This window comes from Equus caballus, chromosome 10 (assembly GCF_041296265.1).
Source record: "Equus caballus isolate H_3958 breed thoroughbred chromosome 10, TB-T2T, whole genome shotgun sequence".
NCBI classification, from domain to species: Eukaryota; Metazoa; Chordata; class Mammalia; order Perissodactyla; family Equidae; genus Equus; species Equus caballus.
In genome coordinates this window covers 27,861,310-27,887,273 of record NC_091693.1, presented here as the reverse complement: position 1 = coordinate 27,887,273, position 25,964 = coordinate 27,861,310, and the positions used below count along the sequence as shown (strand labels likewise).

The 25,964-nt window shown below is 40.8% G+C and overlaps 1 protein-coding gene across 3 annotated transcripts in view; it reads left to right on the top strand.

The window, feature by feature from the left end:
• Nucleotides 1-25,964, top strand: part of LOC100062745 (zinc finger protein 814) — a 100,756-nt gene that overhangs the window by 9,047 nt on the left and 65,745 nt on the right. For 2 of the 3 annotated variants that reach the window (XM_023651518.2, XM_070225035.1), the window contains exon 3: nucleotides 1,783-8,277. The exons of the other annotated variant lie outside the window; for it this stretch is intronic. In XM_023651518.2, the coding sequence (XP_023507286.2) occupies nucleotides 1,783-4,265 (2,483 nt within the window). In that variant the 3' untranslated portion in view covers nucleotides 4,266-8,277. Of the gene's footprint in view, nucleotides 1-1,782; nucleotides 8,278-25,964 lie in introns of those variants that run through there. 3 annotated transcript variants of the gene reach the window in all.

The following is a 25,964-nucleotide window of genomic DNA, read 5'->3' as shown; positions in this document are numbered from 1 at the left end:
ATTCTCTTTGTCTTTGATTTTTGCAAGTTTTGTTATAATGTGTCTAGATAATGAGCTCTGTATGGGGACCTTTGAGCATCATGTGCATGGATGTCCACATCCATCTTCTGATTTGTGAAGTTTTCAGCCACTGTTTCTTTAAATAAGCTTTCTGCCCTTTTCTCCCTCATGTGTCCCTGTGGCACTCCCATGATGCGCATATTATTTCCCTTGATGGCATCCCATAATTTATGTAGTCTCTTCAGTCGTTTTTCTCCTCTGAGTGGATGAGTTGAAATGACCTGAATGAAGATCACACATTTTTTACCTGCCTGATTGAATTGGTTGTTGATGCTCCTTATTGCATTTTTCATTTTGTTCATTGTATTTTACTACTTCAGAATTTGTTTGATCTTTTTTTTTAATAATTTCTAAATCTCACCTTTTTGATTTGTTCATATACGTTTTCCTGATTTCACTGAGTTGTCTGTGTGTTTTCTTGGCTCTTGCTGAGCTTCCTTAAAACAATTATTTTGAATTCTTTGTCCAGCAGTTTGTAGATCAGCATTTCTTTGGGTTCAGTTGCTTGAAACTTCTTGTGCTCCTTTGGTCATGTCGTGTTTCCTTGATTTACATGTTCCTTATAGCCTTTTGTTAATGTTTCCCCATTTGATGAATCAGTCACCTCTTCCAACCTTTAGCAGTTGGTTTTGGTGGGGAAAGGCCTTCGCCTTGTGTTGGTTGTGAGGTGACTGTGTGCAGTGTGGCAATTTTGGCTCTGGGGAGGGATAAGCCATGTAATCACTGCAGCTCCATCAGCTGAGATCAATGGTGACAGAAACTGTAGGGATTCTCAATAGCCAAGGTTCCAGGGTGGATTCATAGGTACCTCGACCTGTTGTGGTTTGGGAGGGTGTGACCCAGGACTGTGTTCAGATCATTTAACTAGTGTTTTGTTGTCATTGCAGTGCCACACATCATTTCTACTTTTTCCTTCCCCGTGGTTGGTGCTTTGTCTTCTAGTCAGTTCTCCTACTTGTCTTTTCCACTCTGATTTTTAACCCAGGGAGAATCTTGACCTCTGTGTACTTCATACCTCACCCATTTCTCTCATAACTTTTCATCTATTGCTTTGCAACATTGGGTCACATGTGCCACATTTTTACATTGTCTTGAAAAGCAGCTATTCTATTGCAATTGCTTTTCCCTGGGTTTGGACACATGCTTTTTTATTTTTGTTTTCTGAGGAAGATTAGCCCTGAGCTAATATCTGCTGCCAATCCCCTCCTCTTTTTGCTGAGGAAGACTGGCCCTGAGCTAACATCCATGCCTATCTTCCTCTACTTTATATATGTGGGACACCCACCACAGCATGGCTTGCCAGGCGGTGCCATGTCTGCATCTGGGATCCAAACAGGCGAACCCTGGGCTGCCGAGGCGGAGTGTGCACACTTAACTGCTGCACCACCAGGCCAGCCCCAGGACATATGCTTTTATACAGCCTCATATCACCAGCAGTAAAGGTCCTGCAGGAATCCTTTTCAAAGGAACAAGTTTTAAAATATACCTTTTTGTTTGTGTCACAGCTTATCCTTATCTTCTTCCCTGGTGAGGTCTTCATCATTCTTTTGCCTTAGGGACCCGGTGATGCCCTGTAGCCACTTCCCCAATTGGATTCCAGCTCCCTTGTATGGAAAAGCATTCCGTAGACCCCTTCCTAGATGTGACAGATGCACATTTGTGATGGATTTCTCCCTCCCTTTAAAGTCAACATGTGCTTCACCAGGGTTTCTTTGTTTTCAGATTGCTGGAGTGCAACAGAGGATGCGAAGGCTCCCTTTGAACACAGCATTTCTGTAGGTGTGTCACAGGCCACGACTCCCAAGACAGGTCTGATTTCACAGAATACCCACACCTGTGAGTCATGTAGTCTGGTCTTCAGAGATATTTTTCAATTGGCTGACCACCAGGGAACACAACACAGTCAGAATACGTTTGCGTGTGAGGTGTGTACAAAACTATTTTATTTCAGTGCAAACCTCCAAAAATACCAGAAGCAGCACATCAGAGAGAAGCCCTTCAGAAGCAGTATGGACATGGCCTTGCTTGTGAAGAGCTGCAGATTCCATTTGTCAGAGAATCCCTTTACCCACGAGGAAGTTGAGAAGGACTTTGTGGCCACCTCTGGATATCTCCACCAATATGCCACTCACAACACTGAGAAGCCAACCAAAATCACCCAGTGTAGGGCCACTTTACAAAGCAGGAAAGGTCATTTCACCTGGGGAGAGTGCAAGAAATCTTTTGGTCCCAAACACACACTTGTTCAGGTCCAGGGTGTCCACAGTGGAAGACAGTGTTTTGTGTGCCGTGAATGTGGGAAAGCATTCAGGTACAAATCCTCATTTGTTGTTCACCAGAGAGTCCACACTGGAAGAAGGCTTTATGTGTGTGGAGAATGTGGCAAATCTTTTAGGCGAACCTCAACCTTCAGTCAGCATAAAAAAATTCATTCTGGAGCGAGGCAGTGCAAGTGCAGCAAATGTGGACAATCCTTTAACCGAAAATCTGTCCTCATTTATCCCTGGAGAAGCTACTCTGGAGAAAATTACTTGTGCAGTGAATGTGCACAGTCTTTTTGCCATAGATCTATCCTTATTCGACAACGAACAGTTCACACAGGAAAAAGGCATTATGAGTGCACTCAGTGTGGGAAATCTTTTCAACGGAAATTTTATCTCATTGTACACTGGAGAGTTCACACTGGAAAAAACGCTTATGAATGCAGCGATTGTGGGAAATCTTTTACCAACAGCTCGGTACTCATTCTCCATCAGAGAGTACACATGGGGGAAAGGCCTTTTCAGTGTGGTAAATGTGGGAAATCTTTTAACAACAGCTCGATACTGATTCTACACCAGAGAGTACACACAGGGAAAAGGCCTTATGAGTGCAGTGAATGTTGGAAATCTTTTAGCCATCCATCTTACCTCACTCAACACCAGAGAGTACATAGTGAACAAAGGTCTTATGAATGTAGTCAGTGTGGGAAGTCTTTTCTCTCTCCTCCTGGCCTCCGTTGTCATCAGAGAATTCACACTAAACAAAGGCCTTATGAGTGCAATGAATGCGGGAAGTGCTTTATCTCTGTCTCCCAACTCCATTCTCATCAGAGAGTTCATACTGGAGAAAGGCCTCATCGGTGCAGTGAATGTGGGAAATCTTTTTCATCTGGTTCCAACCTCAGTGATCATCAGAGAGTTCACACAGGAGAAAGGCCTTATGAATGCAGTCAATGTGGGAAATCTTTTATCCAAAGATGTCATCTTGTTAGACACCAGCGAGTTCACACAAGAGAGAGGCCTTATGAGTGCAGTGAATGTGGGAAATCTTTCACCACCATGAGGACCCTCAGTTATCATCATAAGAAAGTTCACACAGGAGAAAGGCCTTATGAGTGCAGCGAATTTAGGAAATCTTTTCCATCTCATACCAACCTCAGTAATCATCAGAGAGTTCACAAAGGAGAAAGGCCTTATGAGTGCAGTGACTGTGGAAAATCTTTTATCCAAAAATCCAGTCTTGTTGTACACCAGCGAGTTCACACAGGAGAGAGGCCATATGAGTGCAGTGAATGTGGGAAATCTTTTAGCATTAGGAGCACCCTTCGTGATCATCAGAGAGTTCACACTGGAGAAAGGCCTTATGAGTGCAGTGAATGTGGAAAATCCTTTAGAGGATATTCTCATCTTATTCAACACTGGAGAGTTCATACTGGAGAAAAGCCTTATAGATGTAGTGAATGTGGCAAATCTTATACTAATAGCTCAACACTTATTCGACACTGGAGAATTCACACAGGAGAAAGGCCTTATAAGTGCAGTGACTGTGGGAAATCCTTCAGGAATAGTTCACATTTCAATGACCACCTGAGAGTTCACTCTGGAGAAAGGGATTACGAGTGCACTGAATGTGGGAAATTGTTTAGGGATCCTTCCCAACTCAAAAAGCATTGGAGAGTTCACACTGGAGAAAGACCTTTTGAGTGTAGTGAATGTGGGAAATCATATACCAATAGCTCGACACTTACTCAACACCGGAGAATTCACACTGGAGAAAGGCCTTATAAGTGCAGTGAATGTGGGAAATCTTTCATGAGTAGTTCACATTGCAATAAACACCAGAGAGTTCACACTGGAGAAAGGCCTTATGAGTGCACTGAATGTGGGAAGTCATTTAGGGATAGTTCCCAATTTAGTAAACACCAGAGAGTCCACACTGGGTAAAGGCCTTATGAGTATAGTGAATGTGGAAAATGTTTTGCCTTTAGCTTGAGACTCAACACCAGAGAGTTCATACTAGAGTAAGGGTTTGTGAGCGCACCCAATGTGGGAAATCTTTAACCCAAAGCTCTGCACTCTGTCAACATGAGAGACTTGACACTGGATCAAGTTCTTAGGAGCCAAGCAAATGTGGAAAATTCTTTAGCTATGTTTACTCCACATCGATTGTTGATGCTGCATCAAGCCTAATGAGTGCAGGGAATGTCAAAAATGATTTCCTAAAACTCGGCTCTCATTTACCACTGGAGAATTCACAATGTAGAAAGTCCTTATGCTGTACCAAATGTGGTGAATCATTTTTATTTTTTTCCTTTTTTCTCCCAAAACTCCCCGTTACATAGTTGTGTATTTTTAGTTGTGGGTCCTTCTAGTTGTGGCATGCAGGACGCCACCTCAGCATGACTTGATGAGCGGTGCCTTGTCTGCACCCAGGATCCAAACTGGCAAAACCCTGGGCTGCTGAAGCAGAGCATGTGAACTTAACCACTGGGCCACGGAGCCAGCCCCGGTGAATCATTTCTAATTTGGCCTTTTTACCACCTTTTTGTGCTATTTCACTGTTGTTTTAATTGCATTTCCCTAAGGATTCCTGATGAGCAGTTTTTCAGATGTTCGTTTGCTGCCTATATGTTTGTGATAAAATGTCTGCTGATATCTTTTTCTTATTCCTCTATGAACTTTGGCTGTTTCCCTTTTCTTTGACAAATAGGACTGAAGCAACAAAGATGTGTGTTGGAATTTTACTCATTCTCAAATACACGAGTGACTTCCTTTTATAATGGAATAACTTTCAGTACTGGAAGAATATATCCTAATTTTCTTCAAAATTTTTTATGCTTTGCACAATGTAATGGACACATACATCATACTTTTTAAATACTAATTTGTGTTAATACATTCCCCATCTGTTTCTTAAGTCCAGACATTCAGTAATACAATAAAGTCTTGCCTTGTGGTGTTTGCCCATTTTCCTCATCTGTCATTGGTAGGTTGGAGCAGATGGGGGACTTGGTGGCATCAGGATGGATTGGATGCTCAAAGCCCCATGGGGAGGGGAAGAGGAGGGCAGTGATCAAACACCCCAGGGTGCCAGAGTTTCAATCTCAGATCCCCATCCATTGCTGGAGCTTACAGAAAATGACCGTTTCCTCCTGTATAAAATGGGAACTAGAGGTGACCTTTTGCCTGGGCCATTGGAAGAGGCGAAGAGCCGAGGTGCCCATTCACTCTGCAGCAGCTGCACCTGTCTTCTCCACCTGTGTGCAGTGACAGTCAGGGGCAAGGCACCTCTTTGTCCCTGTAGGCAGGAGTGGCTGTAGCGTACTGAGGTCTCACTGGGTTCCCCACTAGGGAATGTCTCGGTGGCATGCTGGAGCTACTCGAGGCTCAGTTTACCGACTGTGATGTGCAGGTCATGATAGCATTTCCCTTGGCCTCTGAGGATCAATAAAAGTAAGAAAACACACTGAGTTCTTACTTTTTGAGTATTTTCTTTTTAATTCTCACAATAACTTGGAGAAGTGGGAATCATTATGGTATTGAATAAATTTAGCTTTAAGAAAACTGTACAGTGATTTCAAATCTCCTGGGCTTTCAAGCAAAGTGGGAAATGCAGAATTTTATGTAGAAACAATTCTCCAACACCTTAATGAGGTATGATTTACACATTAAATAGCACATATTTAATCCATAAACTTTGAAATATATTTGTAAAAAACTATGTATGTGTATGTGGATAGGACATTCTCATCCCACCCAGCCCACAAAAACAGATCCAAGTGCACATGCAAACACACACTGGTAAACCCAGCATCATGAATAAAATGAACATAACAGTCTTTCCGCACATTACATCCTGCCCCCAGCGAATCTCCTCCTCCCTGCCTTCCGTGGTCTTTGTTCCCTAGACAACCATTTGTTTGACTTTATTTCTATATAGATTCTTTCCTTTTCTAGAATTTTAAATAAAGCAAATCTTTTTTTGTGTGATTTTTTTAAAAATGATTTTATTTTTCATTTTTCTTCCAAAGACCCATGGTACATAGTTGTGTATTTTTAGTTGTGGGTCTTTCTAGTTGTGGCATGTGGGATGCCACCTCAGCATGGCCTGATGAGCAATGCCATGTCCACACCCAGGATTTGAACTGGCTAATCCCTGGGCCACTGAAGCAGAGTGCGTGAACTTCACCATTGGGCCACAGGGCCAGCCCCTTTCCTGTGATTTTTTTTTTGTTGAGTTCATAATAGTTTACGTCAATATGACATTTCAGTTCTCCATTGTTTCTTGACTGTCACCACATAAGTGCTCCCCTCACTGCCTGTGCCCACCCCCTACTTCCCTTCCCCTGGTAACCATGGAACTGTTTTCTTTGTCCATGTGTTTGTTCATATTCCACAAATGAGTGGAATCATCTGGTGTTTGTCTTTCTCAGTCTGGCTTATTTCACTCAGCATAATTCCCTCTGGGTCCTTCCATGTTGTTGCAAATGGGATGAAATTGTCCTTTTTTATGGCTGAGGAGTAGTCCATTTTATGTATATACCACATCTTTATCCAATCATAAGTGGATGAGCACTTGGATTGTTTCCAAGTCTTGGGTATTGTGAAGAGTGCTGCAACAAACAGGGGTGCATGTGTTACTTTGGATTGTTGATTTCAAGTTGCTTGGGTAGAAACCCAGAAGTGGGATAGCTGGGCTGTACGGTAGTTCTGTTTTTAGTTTTTTGAGGAATCTCCATATACTGTTTTCCATAGTGGCTCCACCAGTTTGCATTCCCACCAGCAGTGTATGAGGGTTCCCTTTTCTCCACCCCCTCTCCAACATTTGCTATTTAAGAGGAGTAAGACGGTATCTTAGTGTAGTTTTGACTTACATTTCCCTAATGATTAGTGATGTTGAACATCTTTTCATGTGTTTATTGGCCATCTGTATATCTTCTTTGGAAAAATGTCTGTTTGTATCCTCTGCCCACTTTTTGATCAGGTTGTTTGTTTTTTTATTGTTCAGTTGTGTGAGTTCCTTATATATTGGGAAGATTAACCCCTTGTCAGATATATGATTTGCAAATATTTTCTCCCCATTGGTGGGTTGTCTCTGTTTTATTTCTAGTTTCTTTTGCCTTGCCAAAGCTCTTTAATCTGATGAACTCCCACTTGTTTATTTTTTATTTTGTTTCCCTTGTCTGAGAAGACGTGATATTTGAAAAGATTCTTTTTAGCTTGATGTCAAAGAGTGTACTACCTATGTTATCTTCCAGGAGTTTTATGATTTCAGGACTTAGCTTCAAGTCTTTGATCCATTTTGAGTGTATTTTTGTGTACGGTGTGAGATAATGGGCTACTTTCATTCTTTTGCATGTGGCTGTCCAGTTTTCCCAACACCATTTATTGAACAGACTGTCTTTTCTCAGTTGTATTTTCTTGGCACCTTTGTCAAATATTAGCTGTCTGTAGATGTGAGGTTGAATAAAGCAAATCTTTATTCCATTTTTTGTGGTTTCTTTCCTACTGCATAATTATCTTGAGTTTTATTGTTGTGTGTATGATTAGTTTATTCTTTTATCACTGAGTAATCTGTTGTATGGATAGAATACAATGTTTTATCCAGTAATCTATTTTATTAATTTTATGTTTTCAGTTTTGAGGTATTACGGATAAATCTACCATAGACATTTATATCAAGGCTTTATATAAAAATATGTTTTAGTCTTTTGAGTTAATATCTAGGAGTATAATGCCTGGGTCAGATGGCAGGTTAATATTTTTGTCTCTAAGAGACTGCCTAACCATTCCAAAGTGGTCATAGAATTTCACATTTCCACCAGTAGTGTGTAAGAATTTGAGTATTCAAGATCCTCACCAACACTTTCTGTAATCAGTCTTTCTAATACTAGCCATTCTAATGTGTGTTACTTGATTCTTCTTGCTAAATAAATAAATGAAGGTATAAAATGAAGCACAGTGTCTGGTAGGCTGCTTTGACATCAAGAGGCAACATTTCCACAACAGGAATACTATGTATCCATCAGGGGGCATGGAAGATGGGCCAGCTTGATGGCTTCCTAGAGCAGGAAGAAGTCGGCACATGTCTGGGCTGTGGCACAAGCAGTCCTGCCACTGCAGCAATATGATTCCGCAGACTCCTTGGTGTGGATGGTGTCTGTGGTGGAGAAGGATGCAGTGTAGGGTGTTAACAAGTCCCATCCAGGGAATCGTAGTGCAGGCTGCTGAGGCTCTGGAGGAAGTCCATGCCACTTGCAGTACAGATTTATAAATCACTATGAAACAACTTGTGTCATTGTGCCCACATAATAACAGAAGACTGAAATACGGGGCATCATCTCCATGCATCCAGAACGACCCACTGTGAGGAGAGTTCTCTTGGACCATCTAAGTCATAGTCAGACGGGCACTGCTGAATTCCATTGTACAGGAGAGATGTACAGGCAGGATCGAGCCAGATCAACTCCAGAGAACACAAGCAGGCTGCATGAGCAGGTAGGGGAGACCCCAGCACGGTAGGAACAGCTCACTGCAGTATCCTGGGTATCCTGGGTGATCTGCACAGCCAGCTAAGGGGAGGAGAAAGCCTGAGCTTGGGTTCTGCTTGGGTCGCTTTGATTTGTGAGGGAAGTAGAAATTAGTGGAGGCTGCGTCACAGCTACAATCAGGATGTCCTGGAAAGACAGTGGAGAAGACAAACTTTCCCAATGGGTGGAGCTGTGAGCTGGTCATCCATTTTGTGTGGAATAATAAGTATCCCGAGGTGGCAACATATATAGATCCCAGGGCAGCAGCCGATCTGCCCTGGCAAAGAAGGAAGAGTCGAGAAGGTAGTTGATGAGAAAGTCTGGTGTACAGGCCTGTGGATGCACTTACGGGAATGTGAACATATGGGAAGTGTTCTGTATGGTTTATTAAAACACCCTCCAAAACATTACCAGCCACCCTGGAATGGGCACCATCGCCACATGAATAGTCTGGAACTCCAGCCCCGCTCTTGCCCTTGGGACCTTATACCGTCTATTTCTTCTCCAAGGAACATCTTCCCCATATATCCTCACAAGTCACTCTCTCCCGCCCTCTAGTTGTGTGCTGCAATACCGTCTCCACAATGAGAACAACGCTGAGCCCTCTATTTCCTTGAAATCCTCCTGACTCCACATGCTTGTCATTTTCATTGCTGCTCTGTTTTATATTTGCACACGTGTCACCTTATAATTTACTGTATTATATGTTTTCTTTGTAACTATTGGCTACTCCCCTCAGTTTGAATGAAGGCTGTATGGGGACACATTTCTTTGTTCCCTGATGTATGACACCTGTCTGGATGAACCTGAGTCAGATGAGATACTCGGTGAATGTTTGTTGAAGCTTTCCTTCCACATTCTTCCACATCGTTCTACTCTCACCTTGCCATTCCTTTCCCTCCAGGTTTGTTTTTCCTCAGAGTTGTGATGAATGAAAAGGATTCCCACTTTGAAGAAACAAGAATTTCATGGTAGCCAAGTTTCCAGCATAGCCATGGGCTCTACTTAAATTTTCTCACATCTTAGAACTCAGTGTCTCCTAGTCAACACATCTGTTCCCAGGATTCATGGATCCTTTTCTCCTCTAGCTCTTGAGTCTTTCTCAATGGACATCCCCATTAATCTGTTTGAGTAACCCTCTGTAATTTGCTCACTCCTCCCTTGTTTTCCAGAGAAACTCTCCACTCCCTTTGCAGACACTGCCGCCGTACTTCCTGGTGAAATGATAATCACTTCCCAGCAAGGAGATGAGCTGCTTGTGTCCCAAACCTTCATGTCAGGTTCAGGTGCCCACTTCCACGCTTGCACAGATGCATCACTGCAGCCACTGTCCTGGCAGCAGATGTAAGTTTGGGAAGTAACCACTGTTACCAGATAAATCTTATGTTCTTATGAAGGAATACACCATGTCTCAGAAAATTCAGTAAGAAATGTTACATAGAAAAAGAGTTGTACTTTCTGAGGCCACAAATAGTGACATAGAAGTGGAAGGGCCATATTGTAAAGGACCCAGAGGCATTGTCCCTCTGGGTCATCTCATGTGCTTGCCTTCAGACTGCGTAGTATGTCCACTATGTTTCTTCTTACAACCTGTCTGGATTATTCTTGTTGAGCAAACACACTAAACCTCACAACATCCATTCTAAGAGCTTCACTCCACGTAACATGAAGAGCAAGGAGACAGTGTATTTTATTTGCAATTTTTGTGTGGATATTTAATATTTTTATAGCAATTGTTGGATATACATGTCTGAAAAAAGTGAGGAAGCAAGCTGTGTTTCTCAAGACACATGCAAGTTTACTAATCCCATTTCTGAGGGCTCCACCCTTATGGCCTCATCCAGTCCTAATTATTATTCTCCATCGCTACCACCTCTTGATGCCATAATCTTGGGGAGTGTGATAGTGTTTTAATACATGAATTTTTGGGAATCCAGACATTTCTTCTATAAGAACTACTTCAGACCACAGTTTTGCAGTTTCTTAAGCAACAAAAATGTTTACCATCTGACCCCAGCAATATACTCCTAGCTAAAAAAAGCCAAACATATTTCCATATAAAGAGGTGATATAAACATCTGTGGAAATTTTATCTGTAATAGCCAAAACCTGGAAACAATCCAGATTTCCAGTAAGAGGTGAATGGATAAACACTTTGTGTTCTATTCATACAGTAGAACATTATTCAGCAATAAAGAGAATAAACTAGTCATACACAGAACAATGATAAAACTCAAGTAGTTATGCAGTAGGAAGGAAATCACAGAAATGTTATGAAAATTTGATTTATTTAAAATTAGAGAAAAGGAAAATGAATCTCTACAGAAATACAGTTGACAAATGTTGTCTAGGGAAGGAAGACCATGGAAGGCAGGGGGAGAGAGATTCTCTAGGGGCAGGAGGTAATGTTGGGAGAGAGAGTTATGGTCAGTATTGTGTTCATGATGATGAACTCACCTGTGTGTATGTGTGTGTGAGTGTGATTATAAATAAATACATACACACTTATATGAGTACACATAATTTGTACAAGTTAAACATGTAGTTTTTTATATGCTAATTGTACAGTAATGAAGATTTGGAGAATTGGTTCTACATAAAATTCTCTTGGAATTCCACTGCTCTTGGAGACCCGGAAGATTTGAAATTCCTATACTCACCTATTATCTCTCCATGTCTTGGGACTGTCATCCTTGTATAAGTGGAAGGAAAAATTGGCCAATTCTTTTTTTCTTGCCTATGCAGCGATGCCATTCAGGTAAAGCTACAGGCTTCTACAAAATCTTTAGACTGCTCATACAGCCAGGGACCTGGGCCATGAGGGACACAGCACTGGATGTACTGAGAATTTCTGTACATGCTCATGGTGCACCTCCATATTCTTGGGAATATTTGAGGAGGTCCCAGAAGAGGCATGTCTTCTCTACTCACCGAGGAGGCCAGCTGGTGGAATTAAGGGACATGCATCACAAATGTGACCTCTCCATGTCCCCCACTGCAGGGGAGGAATTTTGAGTTTTCCAATTTTGGACACAAGGAAATGGAGGCCAAACAGCAGGGAGGGACTTGGTCAAGGTCACAGTCCTGGGAATGGGCACAGTTGAAGCCTATACTCAAGTCTCCAGGCTCTGCAGCTCCCTAGTGCATCATGGGCCATGAGGACGTCTCAGGGTTAGAGGTTCTGAGAAGCCCCGTGGTTCTCTCCTTGCCCCTGGGAAACAGAAGGGGCTGGAAGCTAGAGAGTGCTGGGGGCAGTGGGGAACTTAGGGACAGGAGGTGGCCTGAGGGACAGAGGGGCTGAAAGAGGGGTGAGGGACAGAGAGGGCCAGAGTCCGCCCATTCCTGAAGCTAACTGGAAGTGATCTGATTGCTCTTGTAAAGCCCACCCCATCCCACCCCATACTCCTGCCCACTGAGACCACTGTTTCAAGGTGTTCTGAGTAAAGGTATCTGCCTCCTGGGATTGGACTGATTATCTCCCACCAAGTGTCCTCATGCACCAACATTCATGCATCAAATATGTGAGTCTCCAGGTTGGGCCAAGGTGTGCACCTGGCTCCCTGTTCTCACTCCCATCAGGGCATCATCAAACCTGCAGGGTTGAAGGAGAGGGTTGTTCCCTATGTCAGGCTGTGCCTTGTGACATTTAATCCACAGATACTGTGCGATTGTATGTGCATGTTTATGTGTGTGTGTCCCACACATCTGCTTTGGGGTGTTCCTATCACGTGCCTGTCTTATAAGTCTCTGTGCAGGGCTGGCCCTGTGGCCGAGTGGTTACGTTCGTGCGCTCCGCTGCAAGCGGCCCAGTGGTTCATTGGTTTGAATCCTGGACATGGACATGGCACTGCTCATCAAACCATGCTGAGGCAGCATCCCACATGCCACAACTAGAAGGACCCACAATGAAGAATATACAACTATGTACTGGGGGGCTTTGGGGAGAAAAAGGAAAAAAAAAAATCAGTCTCTGTGCAGTATGTATGTGTTCCTGTGGCCACTCCTGCTGTGATGTGTCAGCATCTACATCCTATCCCACAGGTCTCTGGTGTTTTGCATGTGCAGATTGTGTGTCTTGTGTCTGTCACACGTGTGTCCTGTGATCAGTGTGGTACATGTGTATGTGGGTCCAGGCTGTGTTGAGAGTGTCAGCGTCCTACACCTATCACAAAGCATCCTCAGGATAGAGAGCACCTGCAAATTGGACTGAGGTTTGTCAGTACTACACACAGTCACAGAGATTTGTGTGTGTCTTTAGGCTGTGCTGCAGTTTAACCAGGACTATTGTTACACACCTTGGACCTACAGATTCTGAAATGTCTGTGTTTCCCACTATGCCATGATATGCCAGGAAAACACAATCACACTGTATGTGTTTCTAGGTGTGTCACCATCACACACTCATCTGGGACCACAGTCCACACTCCAATGAGATGATTCAATCTCCCATCTCATTACTATCTAGTTTACAGGATATTTGGGGGAACTGTGAGTACCTTAAACAGCTCAGAAATAATGTAAAACATAGAAATTTGTTCTGATGAGTACTAGTGGACAAACAACTGAGAAACTTCAAGACATTTTTAAAAAGAATTAGAAAGAGAAAAGTAACAGTGATGTCAGTATCGTGGCAGTGAGTTGTTCCCTTTGACTCTTCCCTCTAAGTTACAACTAAACAGACATCCATTAACCAACAGAGGATTCCCTACACAACAGGACACCTGAGAGATCCATGCAGATATACATCTGAAGTGGGTGGACTGGTCCTCCAGGAAGCAGCAGAACTGAGGGAGCAGACCCCTCTCCTGCCCTGGTGGCAGGGATCCAGGTTGCTGATTATTACCCAGTGGCCAGCACAACTGTGAGTGGATGCAGGGGCAGCCCATGCACACACAAATGCTTTCAAAGTGGTAGCCCGGCCCATGCATGCACCCATCTACTGCAGTGGCCCCGACTGTGCCAACACTCCCCACTGAGTATAGCAGCACTGGCCATGTGAGCATGACCTGCCAAGCAACTGTGGCCAGCTCCCATGAATGCAGAGTGGCCAGACTGGAACCACTATGAGTAGATGGGGCAGGAACAGAAAACAGCCACTGTCCCCCCCATGGTGGCAGATGGAATCTGGGACCAGAAACAACAGAAACCACAGTAGAAACTGTGGCCCAGCCCCAAGGGGTGGCAACCCCAGCACCAGCTACATCAACAGCAGGGGTGGTATACAAGTCCTTGGGCCCCCATGTGCCCATCAATTACAGTGACATCTGTGAACCCAGCACCCTTGAAATTGGTGCAACCAGCACCCTGAGACAACCCAGGAATAGCAGTGCACATGGTGCACAAGACAGAAACATCTGAGCCCATGGAGACCCAGTGTAGGAGCATGAGACCCAGGTGGCCAGAAACAAAGTAACCAAAGCTTCACCCAAATAAGAGTAGGTGATTACTACCATAATTGTGCAGGCAGAGAATAAATTCCTCAAAACCATGAAGAACTAGAGTAACACTGCAGAACAGAAGGAAAATGACAACTCTCGAGAAACCAACATGAGTCACAGAAGATTACAAGCTAAATTACAGAGAATTCAAAATTGCTATCATAAAGAAACTGAAGGAGTTACAGGGAAACACAGAAAGTTCAATGAGCTCAGGAATAAAATTAATTAACAGAAGGAATACTTCACCAAGAGATTGAAGCCCTTAAAAAAAAATGCTGAAATTCTGGTTATGAAGAACACAATGAGATAAAAAATAATGTAGAAAGCATAACAAATAGAGAACATATGGAGGAGATAATTAGTGACCTGGAATATAGTTATCTAGAAATCCTTCAGGGATAGGAAGAGAGAAGTAAGATTTTTTAAAAATGAAGAAATTCTATGAGAAATATCTGACTCAATTAGGTAAAGTAGCATAAGGATTATAGGCATCCTAGAGGGAGAAGGGAGGAAGAAAGGAACAGGGAGTCTGTTCAAAGAAATAATAGCTGAGAACTTCCCAAACCTGGGGAAGGACTGGAATTACAAGTACATAAAACCAATAGGACTCCTAATTACATCAATGCAAAAAGACCTTCTCCAAGGCATATACTATTAAAACTGTCAAAGTCAATGACAAAGAATAATATTAAGGGCAGCAAGGCAGAAGAAATTAACCTACAAAGGAAACACTATCAGGCTTTCAACGGATTTCTCAGCAGAAACCTTACAGGCTGGAGAGAATGGGATGATCTATTCAAAATACTGAAAGACAAAAACTATCAGCCAAGAATACTCTATCCAGTGAAATTATCCTTCAAATATAGAGGAGAAATAAAAGCTTTCCCAAACAAATAAACCTGAGGGTGTTCATTGCCACCAGACCTGCCTTACAAGAAATGATGATGTGAACCCTCCTACCTGAAACAAAAAGGCAAAGGTTTACAAAGCTTTGAGAAGGTGATAAATAGACAAGACAAAATCAGAAAATTGCAGCTATCGGAATAGGTTAGTAAACAATTATAACATAAAAGATAAAGGGAAAGAGAGCATCAAAAATAACTGTAAACACTTCAATTTAGTCACAAACTCAACACAAAAAAGAATAATTTATGATAACAATAACACAGAAGGGGAAGAGGAAAGGGATGGAACCTACTTAGGCTAATGGAGATAGGTGGCTATCAGAAAATGGACCAGTTCGTCTGTGAGATCTTTTATGCAAGCCTCATGGTAACCACTAAACAAAAAAATTAGAGCAAAGTCAAAGTCACAAATCATAAATACAGAGAAAACTGAGAAAACCATCACAGAAAACCACCAAACTGAAATGGCACCAAGAAATACAAGGAAAAAGAAACAATGAAAATAAAGAACAACAAGAAAACGAGGTAAAATGGCAGCATTAAGCTCTTATATATCAATAATAACTGTAAATGTAAATGGACTGAATTCACCAATCAAAAGACAGAGTAGCTGGATGGATTAAAAAACGACATAACAATATGCTGCCTCCATGAAACAAGTCTCAGCTGTAAAGACAAACATAGGCTCAGAGTGAAGGGATGGAAGATGATACTCTAAGCAAATGGCAAGCAAAAGAAAGCAGGTGTAACCATACTTATATCAGACAAAGCAGACTTCAAGATAAAAAAGACAATGAAAGACAAAGAGGGGCAGTATATAATGACAAAAAGGACATTCCACCAAGAGGCTGTAACACTTATGAATATATATGCACCTAACACAGGAGCTCCAAAGTATATAAAACAATGATTAAAAGACGTAAAGGGAGAAATTGACAGAAACACAATAATAGTAGGGGACCTCAACACTCCACATACATCAATGGATAGATCATGCAGACAGAAAGTCAGCAAGAAAACAGTGATCTTAAATGAAATACTAGACCAGAAGCACTTAGTAGATACATACAGAACTTTTCATCCCAAAACATTAGAATACATATTCTTCTCAAGTACACATGGAACATTCTCAAAATTAGACCATATGTTGGGAAACAAGGCAAGTCTCAATCAATTTAAGAAGATTGAAATCAGATAAAGCACCTTATCCAACCACAACACTATAAAACTAGAAATCAACCAGAAGAAAAACGCTGGGAAAGTCACAGATAGGTGGAGACTGCACAGTATGCTACTGCACAACCATTCGATCAATGATGAAATCAGGGGAGAAATTAAAAAAATACCTGAAGACAAATGAAAATGAAAACACAACATACCAACTCTTATGGGATGCAGCAAAAGTGGTCCTGAGAGGCAAATTTATAGCAATATGGGCCTAACTCAGCAAACAAGAAAAATCTCAAGTAAGTCATCTTAAACAATACCTAAAAGAACTAGAAGAAAAATAACAAATAAAGCCAAAGTCCACAGAAGGGGGGAAATAATAAAAATTAAAGCAGAAGTAAATGAAATAGAGACTGAGAAAAAAAAAAACAATAGAAATGATCAATGAAACTAAGAGATTGTCCTTTGAGAAGGTAAACAAAATTGACAAACCCTTAGCCAGACTCACTAGGAAAAAAAAGAGAGAAGGCTCAGATAAATAAAATTAGAAATGAAAGATGAGAAATTACAGTGGATATGACAGAAATACAAGGCATTATAAGAGAAGACTATGAAAAACTATATGCCAACAAATTGGATAATGTAGAAGAAATGGATAAATTCTTAGACTCATACAACCTCCCAAAACTGAATCAAGAAGAAATAGAGAATCTGAATAGACCAATCATAAGTAAAGAAATTGAAACAGTAACCAAAAACATCCCACAAAACAAAAGTCCAGGACCAGATGGCTTCTCTGGAGAATTCTACCAAACATTCAAAGACTTACTACCTATCCTTCTCAACTATTTCAAAAATTTGAAGAAGGCAGAATGCTTCCTAACTCGGTTATGAGGCCACCAATTACCCTGATACCAAAACCAGACAAGGACAACACAAAAAAGGAAAATTTCAGGACAATATCTCTGATGAATATAGATGCAAAAATCCTCAATAAAATATTAGCAAATCAAATTCAGCAATACATTAAAAGGGTCATATGCTACAATCAACTGGGATTTATTCCAAGAATGCAGGGATGGTTCAACATCCACAAATCTGTCAATGTGATACACCACATTAACAAAATGAAGAATAAAAATCACATGATCATCTCAATAGATGCAGATAAATCATTTGACAAGATCCAACATCCATTTATGGTAAAAACTCTCAATAAAATAGGTATAGAAGGAAAGTACCTCAACATAATAAAGGCTATATACAACAAACCCACAGCCAACATCATACTCAACAAGAAAAAACTGAAAGCCATCCCTCTGAGAACAGGAATAAAACAAGGATGCCCACTCTCACCACTCTTACTCAACATAGTGCTGGAAGTTTTAGCAAGAACAATTAGGCAAGCGAAAGAAATAAAAAGTATCCAGATTGAAAAGGAAGAAGTAAAACTTGCTCTGTTTGCAAATGACATGATTCTATATATAGAAAACCCCAAAGAATCCATTAGAAAACTACTAGAAATAATCAACAACCATAGCAAAGTCACAGGGTACAAAATCAACATAAAAAAATCTGTTGTATTTTTATACACTAAAAATGAACTACCAGAAAGAGAAGTCAAGAATACAACCCTATTTACAATCGCAACAAAAAGAAAAAAATATCTAGGAATAAATTTAACCAAGGAAGTGAAAGCCCTATACACTGAAAAGTATAAGACGTGATTGAAAGAAATTGAAGAAGACATAAAGATATGGAAAGATATTCCATGCTCATGGATTGGAACAATGAATATAGTTAAATGTCTATATTACCAAAAGCAATCTACAGATTCAATGCAATCCCAATCAGAATCTCAATGATATTCTTCGTAGATATAGAACAAAGAACCCTAAAATTTATATGGAACAACAAAAGACCCCAAATCGCCAAAGCAATCCTGAGAAAAAAGAACAAAGCTGGAGCTGTCAAACTCCCCCGGCTTCAAAACATACTACAAAGCTATAGTAATCAAAAGAGCATGGTGATAGCAGACAAGCAGACACACAGATCAATAGAACAGAATTGAAAGTCCAGAAATAAAATCACTCATCTATGGACAGATAATCTTTTTTTTTTAACTTTTTGTTGACATTATGATAGTTTACAACCTTGTGAAATTTCAGTTGTACATTATTGTTTGTCACTCGTGTGGTAGGTGCACCACTTCACCCTTTGTGCCCACCCCCTCACCCTCCCCCCCTTTCCCCTGGTAACCACTAATCTGTTCTCTTGGTCTACATGTTTAACTTCCACCTATGAGTGGAGTCATACAGAGATTGTCTTTCTCTATCTGGCTTATTTCACTTAACATAATACCCTCAAGGTCCATCCATATTGTTGTCAATGGGATGATTTTATCCTTTTTTATGGCTGAGTAGTATTCCATAGTATATATATGCCACATCTTCTTTATCCAATCATCCATTGATGGGCACTTAGGTTGCTTCCACATCTTGGCTATTGTAAATAATGCTACAATGAATATAGGGGTGCATGGGACTTTTGGAATTGCTGATTTCAAGTTCTTTGGATAGACACCCAGTAGTGGGATGGCTGGATCGTATAGTATTTCTATTTTTAATTTTTTGAGAAATCTCTATACTGTTTTCCATAGTGGCTACACCAGTTTGCATTCCTTCCAGCAGTGTAAAAGGGTTCCTTTTTCTCCACCACCTCTCCAATATTTGTTACTTTTTGTTTTGGTTATTTTTGTCATTCTAACAGGTGTAAGGTGATAGTGTAGTTTTTTTTTTTTAGGATTTTATTTTTCCTTTTTCTTCCCAAAGTCCCCCAGTACATAGTTGTGTGTTTTTAGTTGTGGGTCCTTCTAGTTGTGGCATGTGGGATGCCGCCTCAGCATGGCTTGATGAGTGGTGCCATGTCTGCGCCCAGGATCTGAACTGATGAAAGCGGAGTGCGCTAAACTTAACCACTCAGCCACGGAGCCAGCCCCTTAGTGTAGTTTTGATTTGCATTTCCCTGATGATCAGTGATGATGAGCATCTTTTCATGTGCCTATTGGCCATTATTGACAGATAATCTTTGAAAAAGTAGCCAAGAATATACAACGGAGAAAGGAAATTCTCTTCAATAAATGGTGTTGGGAAAGCTGAACAACCACATGCAAAAGAATGAAAGTAGACCATTATCTTATGCCAAACACAAAAATTAATGCAAAATGGATTAAAGACTTGAATGTAAGACCTGAAACCATAAAACTCCTAGAAGAAAACATAAGCAGTACACTCTTTGACATCAATCTTAGCAGTATCTTTTCGAATGCCATGTCTCCTCAGGCAAGGGAAACAAAAGGAAAAATAAATGGGATTACATCTGACTAAAAAGTTTCTGCAAGGCAAAGGAAACAATGAAAAAAATGAAAAGACAGCTCACCAGCTGGGAGAAAATATTTGAAAATCATATATCTGACAAGAGATTAATTTCCAAAATATATAAAGAACTCACACAACTCAACAACAAAAGACGAACAACCCAATCAAAATATGGGCAGAGGATCTGAACAGATGTTTTTCCAAAGATGACATAGGGATGGCCAACAGGCACATGAAAAGATATTCAACATCTCTAATTATTAGGGAAATGCAAATCAAAACTACAATGAGATATCACCTTACATCCATCAGAATGGCTATAATTAACAAGACAAAAAATAACAAATGTTGGAGAGGATGTGGAGAAGAGAGAACCCTCATACACTGCTGGTGAGAATGCAAACTGGTCCAGCCACTATGGAAAACATATGGAGATTTCTCAAAAGATTAAAAATAGAAATAGCATATGATCTAGCTATCACACTACTGGGTATTTATCCAAAGAACATGAAATCAACAATTCAAAGAGATTTATGCATTCCTGTATTCATTGTAGTGTTATTCACAATAGCCAAGACATGGAAGCAACCCAAGTGCTCATCAACGGATGAATGGATAAAGAAGATGTGTGTATATATATATATACATACACACACAATGGAATACTACTCAGCCATAAAGAAGACAAAATTATACCATTTGCAACAACATGGATCGACCTTGAGGGTATTATGCCAAGCAAAATAAGCCAGACGGAGAAAGATAAACACCGTATGATATCACTCATATGTCAAAGATAAACACATGAGTAAAAGGACAGATTAGTGCTTACCAGAAGGGAAAGTGCTAGGGGGATGGTGAAAGATGTAAAGAGGCACATATGTAAGTGTCGGATAAAAACTAGACAATTGGTGGTGAACACAATGCAGTCTATACAGAAATCAAAATATAATAATGTACACCTTAAGTTTACACCATGTTATAAGCAAATATTATACCAATAAAATAATTAAATAAATAAAAATAAAGAAAAAAGTGAGACCTATAGGTAAAAGGAGACTTATGAGAAATAAGTCATAGGTATATATTTTGGAACCTGGTTGCAACGAAGCTGCTTTAAACCACAAACATGTTTTTGAGACAATGGAGAAAATTGGGCACTAATAACATATTTTATTGTACTTTGTGTATTTTTATTTGACTACATTGTTAGAGTTATGAAAGAGCCCTTAGACTTTCGAAATGCCTCTGAAGAGATTATGTGTTAAAAGACCAGGTGTCAGGATTGTTAGCAAATAGCCCAGTACTGTGCTTAAGAGTTGATGAAGAAAGAATTACCATCACATAATAAATAATGATGGAAAATTGGGAAAGGGTTCATGGGGCTTCATAACACAGTCCTTTCTTTTTTTTTTTTTTAAAAGATTTTATTTTTTCCTTTTTTCCCCAAAGCCCCCCGGTACATAGTTGTGTATTCTTCGTTGTGGGTTCCTCTAGTTGTGGCATGCGGGACGCTGCCTCAGCATGGTCTGACGAGCAGTGCCATGTCCGCGCCCAGGATTCGAACCGACGAAACACTGGGCCGCCTGCAGCGGAGCGCGCGAACTCAACCACTCGGCCACGGGGCCAGCCCCCATAACACAGTCCTTTCCATGTGTGTCTCTACTTGAAAATATCCAGGACAGAAGGTAGAATGTGTCCTGGTATCAATACTTTATATGTGAAGAGGAGTGGATGAAAAGGGCAGGAGGGAACTTTTGGTCCTAGAGGCTTAAGCATGTATCAAAAGACAAATTATAAACTTTGAATACATACAATTTATCATAAGACAACTATTCTGTGGATACTCCGTTTTTTGTGAACTCTATGTTTCGAAATTCCTACTTTTTAGAATGCACCTACTTGCTAAAATTTTTTTGTAACCCCAAAATATATACTAACAACAATTTTAGGGGCTGGCCCCGTGGCCGAGTGGTTAAGTTCGCACGCTCCGCTGCAGGGGGCCCAGTGTTTCGTTGGTTCGAATCCTGGGCGAGGACATGGCACTGCTCATCTAAACCACGCTGAGGCAGCGTCCCACATGCCACAACTAGAAGGACCCACAACGAAGAATATACAACTATGCACTGGGGGCCTTTGGGGAGGAAAAGGAAAAAAATAAAATCTTAAAAAACAAAAACAAAAAACAAAAAAAACAATTTTACATTCATTCTTGAACTTGCGTAGAGCTGTGAAAAATTTGAGTCACGCACGTGCATGTTCCCTACAAGGAAACTACAAGATCTACAAGACGGTGCTCTGCTTTCTCCTTTCAGCTCTAATACTACAAAGTGTCCTTATATGGTCTATTTCTTGCCCCACGTGTGCTTTTTCTTGGTGATTCCACTGTTTAAAATGGCCTCTAGTATTCCTAAGTGCAAGGCTTCGATGTGCCTTAGAGAGAACACATGCGTGTTAGATAAGCTTTGTTCAGACATGAGTTACAGTGCTGTTAGCCATGAGTTCACTGTTAATAAGTCAACAATACATAACAAATAAGGTGCCTTTAAACAGAAAAAAGCATGAAACAGTGTTAAGAATTGACGAGTTGATGAAAATGTTGTAACCAGAGGCTCTCAGGAAGTCCAACTTGTATGTAGAGAACATAACTACTGTGAATAAGAGTGGCTTCAGAGAATATAACTACCATGAACAATTAAAATTGATTTTACTTCAATAAAGCTGTTAAAAAAGCAAAGGCGATCTCAGCATTTGTCACTGCCTAATTATTTCACCATGCTTTACTATTGCGTATGTTCTTGAGGTTATTTATGACTGCTGAATCTGTATGTGGGAACAGAATGCAGTGTTGTGCTACTGCACATCTCTTCCCAACTCCACTTTCACTGACGTCACCTTGGAAGCTTGAAATTGGCCATGGAGGGAGTATGTACACCAGGGAGACTGACAATCACTACAAACCAGGGCTGGCTTGTTTTACTGAATGTCAAGACTTTAGAAAGTGATGAACACTGTGTTAAGTAAGCAGATTATACTAAAAAGTGTATAGTGTCTATGACTGTTACATTATGAATAGCACAAAACATTCAGGAAATATTTTCCAGTACTCAAAAACAATTGTTATGGACTAAATTGTGTCCCACGCAAATTCACATGTGAAAGCCTTAACCCCCAGTGTGACTATAATTGGAGACAGGGCCTAAAGACATAATTATGGTGAAATGAATTCATAAGGGTGTGGCCTTATTACAATATTACTGCTGTTTCTGTAAGAAAAGGAAGATACCAGGGAGATACACGCACACAGAGAAAAGGCCATGTGAGGACACAGCAAGAAGTTGGCCATCTGCAAGCCAAGGAGAGAGGCTTTGGAAGAAATTAACCTTGCTGGCACCTTGACCTTGGACTTCCAACTTCCAGAACTGTAAGAAAATAAATTTCTGTTGTTTAAGCCACCCAATCTGTGGTATTTTGTTGTGGCAGCCCAGGAAGACTAATACAGACTGCCTCAAAAGGAAAATAAACTGTTTTTCCTTCTCTGTACTCACACCAACACTCAGTACTTCACTTCTGACCCCAGATGTGTGATTTTCTTCCCACACCAAGCAATTCTCCAGCTCGCCATTGATGCCAGCTGAGTGTCCTACAATTCAACTGAATTCTGACTATTACCTACCAGGAGTTGGCACAGACCCCACAGGTTAAGGGCTCAGTCCCACAAGACGGTCCCCATTTCAGATGTCAGTCATAAGTCCAGGTTATCAACCATGCTTCTGACCAAGGGGCTAAAAATTGGAGGTGCTGATGACCCCTCCTCAGGTATCACAATTTGCTAGAATGACTCCCTGAACTGAGGAAAAGTTTGCTTACTAGATTACTTGTTTCTTATAAAGGGATACAACTTGGGAACCGCCAGATGGAAGGGATGCACAGGTCAAGGAATGTGGGCAGAGGTGTGGACCTTCCATGCTCTCTCTGAGTGTGCCAGTCTCTCAGTAACTCCACATGTTCACTAACATGGATACTTTCCAAACTCTATCCTTCTAATTTTTTATGAAGGCTTCATTACCTAGGCATGATTAATTAAATCAATGGACATTGATGATAAACTTCATGTCCATTACATTCTGCTCTCTGGTTGCCCTGAAGTCATATATTCTTGCATGCAAAACACATTCACCCAATCACAACGGCATCAAGAATCACAGACCATTCCAACATCCATTCCAAGTCCAAAGTCTCACCTAAACGTATAAATCAGATATGGGTGAGATTCAAGGTCCGGTTAATCCTGAGGCAAAAATCCTCTCCAAATGTAACCCTGTGAAAACAGACAAATTATGTGCTTCTGAAATACAATGGTGGGACAGGCATAGGCTAGACATCCATAGTCCAAAAGGGCGAAATCAGAAAAAAAAAAGAAAAGGAGTGACAGGTCCCAAGCACTTTCAAAATCTAGCAAGACAAATCCCATTAAATCTTGGGCTGCAGATTAATTCTCTTTGTCTGGATGCTCTGCCCTCTGGGGCCACTGAAGTCGAAGCAACACACCCACAGACCCACATGGTGGCCACAACACCTCAGTTTTTCAAGGGCAACCCCACTCCCTCAGCTCTGCAGGGCAGTTTTGCCCCTGAGGTCTATACAGTGGTTTCCTGGCTCATTGAAACCCAAGAGGAGGAAACAGCCCCTGTCCCCTGGTCTGTGTTGGGAGTGGCAGCCCTGATGATCTCTTAATTGCCTTTTGGGTCATTCTTCCCTTTTCTGGAAGGATACCGCATGTTTGGAGTCAGATAGCTCTACTGTCACTTTCTGTGGAATCTCGCAAGTCTGACAGCCTTTCTTCTTCCTGTCCTGTTTTTTTCTGTCCCTTCTAGTCTCAGCTGGCAGTGTTTCTGCTGGTAAAATGCCATCTCTATTCCTGGGTCCTCCTGAGATGGTTGATTAAAGTTGTGATTCACATCCATAATCTCTTTATCAAATAATTTTCCAGCCACAGCTTGGTGTTCTGTCTAGAACATGCCTTCTTATTTTTTTGCAATATGGATGGTGGGAAACTCTCCAAATCTTCAAGTTCTGGTTCCTCTATGATTAAAAAGTCTTTCTTCGGTTCATCTTCTACCTCTTTCATTTTGCAATAAGCGGTAAAGAAAACCCAAGCTGCACTTTCCACACTGAACTTTAGAAGTATCCTTTGCTAACTATGCACGTGTATCACAAACCAATTGTACTTGCCCAAACTCTCTAACACAATTTGGCCGTGTTCTTTATCACTTTATAACTAGGATTGGCTTTGCTCCTGTTTCTAGTCACATTTCTTCTGTTTCCATCTGATACCTCAGCAGAATCACCATTAATGTTAATATTTCTACCAACAGTCCCTTGAAGGCAATCTCTTCTTTATATAGCATGAACCTCAAAACTTTTCCGGGCTCTATCGATTACGCAGTTCCAAAGTCACTTCCACATTTTTAGGCATTTGTTACAGCAGCACCAAACTCCTGCTACCATAATGTGCATTAGTTGGCTCAGGGTATCATTACAAAGTACCATAGACTGAATGGCTTAAAGAACAGAAACTCATTTTCTCAAAGTTCTGGAGTCTAGAAGTTTAAGATCAAGGTGCCATCAGGATTAATGGTTTCTAGTGAGAACTTTCTTCTTGGCTTGTAGACGGCTTTGCTTGTTGTTAAAATAAACAAAGTAGAGACCAAGCTAGAAAATTCCCCAAGCTGACAAAACCATTTAAACCATGTAAGCAAAACTAAATCTAGCTTATTTCATGAACATAATCAAAACTTAACTTATTTCTTATAAATGCCTCTGACAATCATAAAAGAAATTTGTCATTTTTGTAAAATGGTGTAAGATAATCACTGTTAACCAATCCCAGGCCATTTGGAAACCCTCATTGTAATAACCAGTCGTAAACGTTACACAATGTCCTCCTTTTCACTTTACAAGCCATCCTATAACATCATGCCTCTCAGCTTTATATCAGTTTTGGATTTGAAGACTCCAAGTTCCCGAACTGTTTCTTTGTTCACAATGAACTCTTACTAAATACTATTTTACTGATGGCTTTAATTTTTCATTTCTATGTTTTTCACACTGTGTGTGTGCATGAGAAGAGAGAGCCTTCTGCTGTCTCTACCTATTCTTATAAAACCAGCAGTCCTGTTAGATCAGCCTATATTTAACATTAACTACCTCCTTTATACAGACA